This window comes from Pleurodeles waltl, chromosome 6 (genome assembly GCF_031143425.1).
Source record: "Pleurodeles waltl isolate 20211129_DDA chromosome 6, aPleWal1.hap1.20221129, whole genome shotgun sequence".
NCBI lineage: Eukaryota > Metazoa > Chordata > Amphibia > Caudata > Salamandridae > Pleurodeles > Pleurodeles waltl.
In genome coordinates this window covers 1,274,520,933-1,274,531,696 of record NC_090445.1, presented here as the reverse complement: position 1 = coordinate 1,274,531,696, position 10,764 = coordinate 1,274,520,933, and the positions used below count along the sequence as shown (strand labels likewise).

The 10,764-nt window shown below is 39.8% G+C and overlaps 1 protein-coding gene across 1 annotated transcript in view; it reads right to left on the bottom strand.

Annotated features, from left to right (window-relative positions):
• Positions 1-249: 249 nt before the first annotated feature.
• The window catches only part of LOC138300801 (microsomal triglyceride transfer protein-like), a 498,282-nt gene continuing 487,767 nt past the window's right edge, over positions 250-10,764 (bottom strand). Inside the window, exon 19 of the mRNA XM_069240573.1 lies at positions 250-1,198. Within this exon, the coding sequence (XP_069096674.1) occupies positions 1,021-1,198 (178 nt within the window). The 3' untranslated portion in view covers positions 250-1,020. The remainder of the gene's footprint in view (positions 1,199-10,764) is intronic.

Genomic DNA, 10,764 nt, shown 5'->3' with positions numbered 1-10,764 from the left:
ATTCTGTAAACAATATTTATGAAACAATAATGTGACAGCCGATATTCTGACAATACCATGGTACCAAACTCCTTTCGAGTGCTAGAATATAGGATTAGTCAAAGTGATGACCTAGCATTTAACCAAGGGTTTTATCCTCAAAACAAATTCAAGAGCAAAATAATTTAAATTTAATATTTTGCGTGAAAAACACTGATCTTTTCATCATATGAGCTATGTTTGTTCTAATAATGGGAGCTGAGCGTTGTGTGGAGGGAATTCTTTTATTATTTCTTTCGAAAAAGGTCAGGGACATCTTCCATTATTCCCTCTCAACATCACATCTCCTTCGTTCACATTTTTTCTTATTCTTGAGGCTTATAGCCATTCCATCACACTTACAGTGGATTTCCTTTGTTTGCAACAGAAGCTCTGATGCCTTCTTTACCATACTCCATTCACATTGATGGGAGAGACGATAACTTGAGATGCTGTCATTAAAATATGGCCATCTTTGTGAGAATAGACTTTTCTAACAAAAATATTTCTCAATATTATTTTGGCAATGTTTTTACTGGCAATGTTGTACAGATCATGATCTTTAAATGGACAGGACCAAAGACAAATATTGCTGTGCAAGGCAAAAAACATCTACTAAAGGTGTAGGCAAAGCTGTGGGGCAATAGGAAAGTGTGGAAGAGAATAGCTTAAGAACTAATATTAACGGGAACAACTTTTAAGTGAGTTCTATAAAGAAATGCTAGTGCACGCCACAAATGAAGCGAGCAGAACATTCTATGATGATGATTAAGTAACAGCATTATCATTTTCATTGCATTAACAGTATTGATTGATGTTGATGTGGAGGAGTGGGGTGGGCTAGGTTGATTTTAAAAATTAAGTCTAGGACTGGAGGTCTGCCCCTCGCTTTGTATACAACGATTGTTCTAAAGAGTTGAATTTGCTGCACTGAGTTGAGATGCCAGAGTGATTTAGTGTGCGCAGATGGACACTGATGTGGTGGTTGCTGGAGCTTCCAGTTTAAAACACTGTTGGTGGCTCTTGTGGCTTCTCATCATCGCTCAGTAGAACCTTGCACATATCTGAGTTTGCACGGTGCAGGGGAAATTCTCTTCCTGGGATACTGGCCTTCTTTCCTTTGCAAATCTTACTCGTCATATTTCTCTGCGGAAATGATTCCACCAGGGTGAAGATTTCTCTAAAGAATAATCAAATGGAGAAACAATGTTAACAATCTATTTTACAAACAAACGTGTCTCATATGTACTGTTAAATTCTACTTTGGGCCTCCGTAAATAGTTCAGACCTTGTTGAACTTTCTAGCTGAGGATTTGTCAAAGCGATGTTGCATAACCTCTCACTTGCCTGGATATTGGTACAGCTGGCATGGAAAAGGGGTTAAGAGGCAACAATTACTTTTCCATCATGAAGCTGTAGAATACGTTTTGGTTTGCCCTCCACAACAAACTTCTATGCCTTACCACTAATGTCTTTTTTGCGATATTTAAACACGACCTTAATCCCAACCCAAATCAAGCAAAAAAAACATGCTTTCAGTTTTACAACCCAAATATAAGTTCATCTCATTGGACAAAAGTTTCCTGTAAGAAGCTTTTGGCCTCGTGATTTTCAAGTCTAGTTTATGAGTTATAAACCTCTGAAAGTACTATTTTTCAAAGACATTCATAATCAGATTCTCAAAGAGCAGCGATGATTCTGATTGCTTCGCAAAACACCAAGTTTGAGCAGGGTCTGCATGCAGCTAAGATCAGGATCATACTTCTAAGGGGCTGAGGGCCTCTTATTTGTGTCATCCTTGGAGCTGTTGTCAGATGAGTTTGTTTTAATTAGAGCACTGAAAGGACAACAAGGAGACATGCAAGGTGAGATGATGGGCAGGGGTAACAAGCAAATGTTTGTTGGTACAGATGGATCAAAATAAAAGAGTTTTGATAAACAGACTGCAAGCAAAACTTGAGGGAACGTATTTATTTTCAATTTATTGTGTGATGTTTGATTGCTTGGAAAACTATGTAATTGTATATCATTGTTAAGGGTGTGTGTGGTCTGGGCATGTTAACAGCTCAAAGAGGATTAATTTAGAAGCTATCTCAGAGTCATTCACTCAGAGTAATCATCCAACTACTGTAGAAGTCATTTTCGCGCATCAGACATCCTCGACCTCCTTAATTCATCAGCAGAGTTTAGAAAGGCCTGCCTAATGATTTGGAAATGACTTGAAAATGAGTATCTGAGGACTTCACCAGGTGTAATCATTCATGATGATCTCAAGATAAGTATTTGATTATGTCGCAAGATTAGATTGTTCCTGATGACTTGAGGATGATTTGAAGATGATTATCTGATTACTTTATAGGCATTAACAAAATGAAACTGGGTTTAATGGTTTGGGGATGATTTACTCATTATTAGTTTGCGACCCTTTCTCAGTCTTGGGTTCATTTTTATTAGAAAAATGAAGCCTAAATCATAATTTCTGAATTATTTGTTGATTAGTGGACAATGAACAGCAGTTAGCTGTTTCATACGTGTTCTACAACATTCAATAACCATACAATGTTCTCTGGAGAACTGTAGTGAGGGATGTCTCAGGGTAATATTCTTAAAGTGTTAAAATGAGCAAAACTTAATGATAATAAAGATCCTAACTCAGTAGTATAGAAAGGGCATTTAGACTTACAAGGTACTGTTTCAGAGTTAACTTAATTATGTGACATGCAAAAAATGCTGTTCATTCTGTGTTTTCTAGCAACCTTGACATATTAACTATGGGTGTGTGAACCTCACATCTTATTTTGAAGTTCAAAAAATGTACCTTCAGTGTCTTTTTTTTCGAGGTAGCAAAAACACATTCTTTCTTCTATGAAGTCCACTGTGTGAACTGGTGCCACTTGGCAGCTGTCCCCGGTTAGTGATATCCCCTTATCAGAGCCTGAGCCGCAAAAAAACGTGCTTCATCTACCCTTTTTTCCCTTAGTAAAGGCACTTCATCTGAGCCATATCCATCTTCCCCAGATCTTGAATCAGATACTTCAGTACTTGCATAGTCTTCATCCCTGTCTTTTCCTGTAGGTCAGAATGCTACAGGGTGGGAAGTCCTGCAGCAGGAAAGTAGCCCAGTGTTCACAGAACAGGTGATTTTTGTCTTTGTGAAATTGGGCACAGTTGGGAACCTTTGCCCTCCTTCAAGGATGGTGAAGTTTCTCTAATTTCGACATGCAGTTATGAATACAAAGTGTGACACTTTTCCAAACTACGCACATTCAGCAGATATGTGTTTCCATCAGACTGCTTTTTATAAATACATATTTGAAACCTGCCATTTCTAGTCTTCTATTTTACTTTCAAAATTATTTCAGAAAGGTTTTAAAAAACTGCCTCAACAACAACTAATGTACTACAAAATGGTACTAAAAAAACATCATGTTTTACCATGATGGACATTTTAAAAGAAATAGCACTTCTGGTGCTGTATGTGCAGCTGCCCTCTACACAATAGCAGCATCAACTTTGGAGGGGCGGGGTGCACAACATCATCCAAGGCAGCACTGCCTGCTCTCACCCACAGCCAGATCACTCCTCGAGGAGGGGAGTCAATCTAGTCCCTCTTACTTCAGTGGTTCCACAGGGCCTCTTCAAGCTACTGTATGCAAAGACACCATTCACAGTGAGGATAAATTACAGATCTAATGTATGTGGGGTAGAATATCTAATCTTCTGGTTGAGAAGAGTAAAGTGAGCCACCACAGGTGCCGGCCAGTGCTCAGTCATCCCTGGGGTTATCCATATCACCCCTGGATTATATTTCTCTCTCAGTGATGTTGTAAGCAGGATTGCCACTTTGGGGCCCCCTTGCCCGATGGGCTTCCCTTGCTGTCCTGGCATGTTTATTCATAATCCCTCAGGTGCAAGGGCAGCACCTGTACCCCTACTTGGAAGCAGGCCGCACCCAGCTTTACTGGGAGTTCCAGAATGGAGCACCGACAGAGCAGAATTCTCAGCTTCACCCAGATGCTTTCACTACTACTCCGCCATCTTCTAGGTCCTCCAGCCATAATTTTATTATTCCAGCTGGTACAAAAAAGGCAAATTACCTAAAGTCAGTATTTTTCCTATTATCAATACATACTTTAAACAGGAAATATAATAAGAAATTGCTTTAAAATGTCTTCTAGAGCTGCCTTAATGATCACTGAATGATAATTAAAATAAGCAGCAACAGAAAGGTCATGATGAATGGACTGAATTGAACTTCAAAGCAAATCTGCATTTTCTGGTTTACTCTTTTGTTTTAAAATAGTGAACAGCTATAAGCATCCCAATGTGATCCATGAACTGCTAAAATGTCTGTCCATCCCTCTAATCACAACCTGTGACTGGTCAAGCAAGGACAGTGCTAGGGTGAATGATTTCCTACAAGCCAATCAGAAGGGTCTACCCACTTCCCTTTCTTACATCAATTCTGAATCACAATAGTTCCCTGTGGTTAGACCCTTCTAATTAGATGCTAGGTATCCATTCAGAGTAGCAATGAGCAGTACATGTACGGGCAAGGAATCCACACTTTTTTTGGTGACAGCCGGTGAAGCAGTGATTCTTTTATCTTGGTAGTCTGTGTTTTTCTCTGCAGGCAAAATGGAGAAAGGTGGAATTCTTAACTTCCACAGTACAGCAAACAAGGTTTACCAATTATTATTCATGATTGGTTGTGTGTGATTTTAAAGAATATATACTTAATTGAATATCATTACTGGGAAATCATTTCATTTAAATTGTTTAATGTAAATTATCAGAATGAATGGTATTTACCATTTCATCGAAACCAATGCACACAATATATTTTTGTTTGAAATTGGCTCTGGCATGCTTATCTTTTAAGCTGTAAATACAGTGATTGCAGGTCTTACTTTTATAACATGTTTTATCAGAGATTTTTATTTTAGTGCGTTACCTTCAGGGGACATTATTTCAGATATAGATCTTTTACAATGTCAATCAGTTACTATGAATACTTTCCATTTACTGATCTCTCACCCCCAACCCTTCATGACCTTAAACATCACCCATCCCTGTCCCCTGAAAATCCCTTAGCACGCCTAAACCGCACCCATCCCTCAACCCTATATTACACCCATCCCTGAATACTGAAAGCCATTATACCCCTACATTCCACCTATCCTTTAACCCTAAAACCCCCCAGTGTCCCAAAACTCTGTCCAATACCTGAAACCTAAAAACCCCTTTTTTAAGCCTAAACCCGCCCATCCCTTAAAACTCTCACATCCCAAAACTCCACCGATCCATGAACCCTACAAAACCCTTGCCACCCTTAAACAGCATCCATCCATGACCCCTAAAAATCCTACCACCCCTACACGCTACCTATCCCTGAACCCTAAAACAACTTTCCACGTCTAAACTCCTTCCATCCCAGAATGTATAAAACTCATGACCACCCTAAACGCCACCAAATCCTAAAAGCTGAAAACTCTTCACCACCCCCAACCTCTAACTATCACTGTACTTTAAAAAAAAACAGTATCCTTAAATGCCACCCATTCCTGAACGCTAAGCCCTCTTCTTTATGCCTAAACTCCACCCATTCCTGACCACAAAAAAACCCTCTGGACCCTTAAACATTACCCATCTTTGAACCCAAAAGCCCTTCACTAGACTTAAACTCCACACAGGTTTAACGTCATTTTGGATTTTTCCTTAGAATTATCTACCATTCCTTTAAAATGTTTCTGTTATTTTTCAATTTATTTATATTTCCTTAAAACTGCCTATCTTCAAAACTGTTTTTTTCTCAGATTTTGTTTCCTCTAATGAGGTTTCGCATTGCAGATTTTCTTTTTCCTATTAATTCACCTACATCACTCAAGATCATCATAGAGCAATGGCTTCCAAACTTGTTAGAACCACAGCCCACTTTTCAGAATCACAAATGTTCACATCCCACCTATCTTTAATGTGCGGGGCAATTTTGAATGTAACTAGAGGTTTGTGTTGTAATGCATTGCCATTTACACATAGCACATATTCCATTTAAATAACCATTAAATTTGCACTGCCCTACAGTTTACCTGTTAAAACTATATAGCACACAAATTATAATGTGTGCAAATCTGTTTACTGTGAATATTTATCATTTGTGCATCAAAAAGTAAATGACTTGATTTTGAACCTATTAAAATCTTTATTTCCAGCACACTTCAGAGTTACAAAAAAAAGTGCTTAATTTTTGCTTTCCTTACTGCTGAATGCATATTGTTTATTTACAGGTATTTGCATTTTGTTGTTTGTTGCTAAAAATAGCATCCTGCATTGCCACATAATTCACTTTAAAAACTTCTCTCACTGTGCTGTCAGAGAAATAAAAGTAAACACCAATCCCCAGGATAAAATAATAAAGCAGCTTGACATTTCACCTCTGTCTTTGAATCACTGACAAATGTGACAAGTTAAACACAGAATTTAAAGGCATTTTAATGTATTGTTCTGACTTTTGTGACCCACCAAAATCAGTTTGTGAATCACAATTTGGTTAACACTATTTTAGAGTAATAGATATCCATCTTGAAATCATCATGCAGTAATATTAATGGTCATTATGACTTCAGTGGTCTTTTTCCAAGACAGACCACCAGTGCTGGCAGTCCTAAGACTGCCATATTTAGAGTTAGGTAGGATTTCCCCCCATTTCCGGGCAGAAATCCAACCCCATCGGCCTGGCCGATGGAGGAATAGAGGCGGTCTCACCACCAGCACCGCCACGCCAACAAGACTGTCCTTTCGGCGGTGCAGTGCTGGCAGTGGAAAACAGCAGGACCCATCCTCTCCCGGACGACCATCTCGCCAGAAGAGGTAAGTTGATTGATTGACCGAAAGGAGGGGGTATTGGGTGCATGGGGCGGGGGGGCTGTGCGTGTATGTGTGCAAATGAGGCTGTCTGGGTGCGTGTATGTGTGCCAATGGGGGTGCATGGGTGCATGTATGTGTGCGAATGGTGGTGTCTGGGTGCGTGTATGTGTGCGAATGGGGGTGTCTGGGTGCGTGTATGTATGCGAACAGGGGTGTCTGGGTGTGTGAATGGATGCAGTGTCTGGGTGTGTGCATGAATGCGAAGAGGGGGAGTGTGTGAATGATGCGGTGGGGGAGTGCGTGAATGGATGCAGTGGGGGAGTGTGTGAATAGATGCGGTGGAGGAGTGTGTGAATGGATGCGGTGTCTGGGTGTGTGCATGATTGCATGGGGTGCTTATGTGTTAGTGCAAGTGTGTGTATGGTTGTGTGCGTGCGTGGGTGGGTGCATGTGCGTTGAAGTAGAGGGGAGGGTGTTTGCATGTGCATGGAAGTGGGGGTGTGTGCATGTGTGTGGACATGGATGGGTGCGTTCATGTGTTGACGTGGGGGGAGGGTGCCGGCAACAGGAATGGAGATTTGTGTCACTGGGTGCGTTACCACCAGGGTTTTTGTGGCGGCGCAGTCTTACGGCTGCCGCCGGGCCAGAGGTCCACACCTCCGGCCCGGCAGTCCAACCGCACTGGCGGTATTGGCGGTGATGTGGCTGTGTTCACCGCCACGGTCGTTATATAGTGACCGTCAAAAGCATAATGACCACCATAGTCAGGTTCCTTCTTGGGATAATACATGTACATCATTATGTGATCAACGACTAACAAGGTCCCATTCTAAAGGTATCTTGGGGTCATCCTTGAGTAATACAGCCTGATACTGAAATCATCATGTGATCATCCTGCAGTAGTACAAGATCATCACATGTTTTCCACCAAAGTAAACAGGAGCCCATCCTGCAGTAATATAGCCCAATCCTGAAATCATCATGGGATCCTCCTGCAGTAGTAAATAATCATCACATTTTTTCCACTGAAGTAATCAGGAACTAATCCTGGAGTTATTTCTCTGATCACTCTAGAGTCATCTCATGTAAATATTTCACCCTATACACATACTCCAGGATGGCTTGGGATGACTTCCCCAGATATTTACAGGAATAGCTCTACTAAAGTCATTGGATGACTTCAGAATGAATCCAGGATGAGTTTCCTTTTTGACTTGGGTAGTGCAGTAAAAAATGGGGATAATAATAAGAAAGGTCTATTGAGGAAGATTTAGGATAAACTATTGCAGGATTTCATGCATAATGTATCCTGTAAATCACACTATGAAAAACTGGTACAATTTGTTAGCTAATATGTAAAAGCATGGCAGGAGGGAATTGGTGTAGATGGTACAATTCATGCTTAACACTTAAGGAATGACCTGTAAGCTAGATGAGAAGTCATATGTTCAGGGCTCTTTGGAAATTAGAAGGCGCAAATATCCTGATCAACTAAGTATATTTCGAAAGAATGCATCTTAATGTTTCACTCTAAAAACTTAGTGCAAAGCAAAAACGTAGAAAAAAGCTATTAAGGACTGGAAGACGATTTCTGGTAAAAATGGGTGATCTAGCTGGGTCCTCATATTGACGAGGCACCAATAAAGTCTAAAAGAGTTAAGACAGAGTGGGGTTCAAATACCATAAATATACTATGTTCTATTGTCCTTGGTTAAAGGATTCAAATTTCAAAAGTGATGGGTTCAGAAGGTCTCTCCAGCAATGCCTTTTAAACTTGCCCAAAATACTAAGATGTCATTTTCACACTAATGCTTAAGTTATTCATAGCCTTCAATGAAGTTTCATATTTACTGAGAGACTGTATGTCAGCACCATGGTTTAACAAGTGGACTAGGCTTGATCAATAAAGCTAACTTTTAATAACACCACTAAGTTTTTGCCAATGGAGTTTAAAAATTAATACTCTCCATATCAAAGACAGGTTTCAGGAGTGGAAGGTCTTTCTACACAATGAGTTGGTACTTGCTGGAAATGCTGGTAAGTCGACGAGGGAGGGACCAGTGCAGATGCAGTGCACATTTATGGACTCTGAAACAGCCTTTCATTCAGTTGAGATTCTGTGTTGTGTGGGCCAAATGGTCCCTATGCCATTTTCGGTCTTTCTTGTTGCACTGCATATGACTGTATGGGCAGTAAATGTGCAGAGGAATGGGGTACAGAGTACCTGTTGAGTACCGTGTGCTGTGATGCTGAAACAAGGCTGTGTTAGTCAAAACCCATCACTTATTCTAACTCTAACCATTAACCCCATTCCATACCCTAATCTAAGCCCAAACTTTAAAACGTACCCTAAACCCTATCCATCAAATCTAATCCTTACATTAACCACCAATACAAACATATTAACCAAAACACAAACTACATTAAATTACTTTACAATAATCTTTTGTTATTGTTAATGTGGAAAAGCATTGTTTATTATAAACTGGGCCACTGGAATTATGTGGCAGAAAAGGGACAAGTTATGCAGCAGGGTTGAGTAAATTATGCGTCAAAAAAAGGCAAATGATGTGGCATAATAACACATATTTTGTAAAAGTATTACTTCAGGATTTTCTCATTTTTAAACTTGGTACCACAGTCTGGGCATTGGTTGCACTCCATTCGTACCAACTCAACACCAAAATATAACAATAAGTAACAGAAAAGTGACCAGTACAGCTTTGCAAAGAGCTTTCCACCAGGCGACAACATGTGTCACTTCATTTTTATTAACTTTTGAACTGTTGGAGTTAGGAACAACATTTCCTTTGTTAAAGTCTGCAGATTATGTGGCAGATGATGGATTATGTGGAAAATGTGGCAAATCTCTAAGTATGCGAATATCACCGGAGTCGGACAATCGCATTATTCAAGTGGCCCTGATCATAAACTTTTTAATTTGCTTCAAAAAATGCAACCATTTAAAAAAATACATTGTGAACACAGTACATTTTAGCACTACTTTTTAGTGCCACAACTTTTTGCTCGGTGGTTATAGCAATGAAATTCACCAACTTATTTAATTTAATGTTTGAGGCTTTTCTCTGCTTCACTGTTACGAATATACTGGAGACTAGAATCCACAAACTGGACAGAATCCCTCAGTATGACGAAGAGTACTTCAGATGAGACAATTAGAAGATTGCGTAGGCTTTTAATGATTCCAACATCCTCAAATTGATTAACACGGCTAATAAGACTGGTCCTGTTAACTTAAGGCCTGCCTGGTGCACCTAGTCTGAAAAGTTGCCCACGATGCTTGACTTGTTGGGAATCTATAGCCAGGAAAAGCTGAATCAAAGGGATTTGACATGTGTAGTAAACAGAGAGTGATTGTTATGTTGCTCATTGGAGGACTTCATCAGGTCATTAAAGAAACAACCTTTTGGCATTATGGCTCAAATACTTTAAACTTAAATAAATGTAAAATCAGCACTTACAAGATGCTCTGGATTCAACCTCTAACTTACCGATGATGCGTAACTTGGTAGAACCCCATGAGGATTTTTTGTATTTTTTTTGTGAGGACGTGTGGCCTAGCAGTTTAAGGTAGACTGTATCTAACAGAGCAGGACCAAGACAGTTTGCATATGGTTGCTTCATGTCTGCTGTCATGCAGTGGACAAAAAACAACGAGCTCCGCTACAGGTAATTTCCAGTGCCTGAGACCTTTTCAAGCATCCCAGCATCACCTTTTATTGTTTTAAAAGGTGAAAGATTTATTCAGTTTGAAGAGAAACTAGAATATACCCTTTATTGTTTTAACATACAGGATCTGCCATTTAGTCATGGTTTTATGTATGTGAGGCTTAATCAGTGGCATCTATGTGGAGTCAC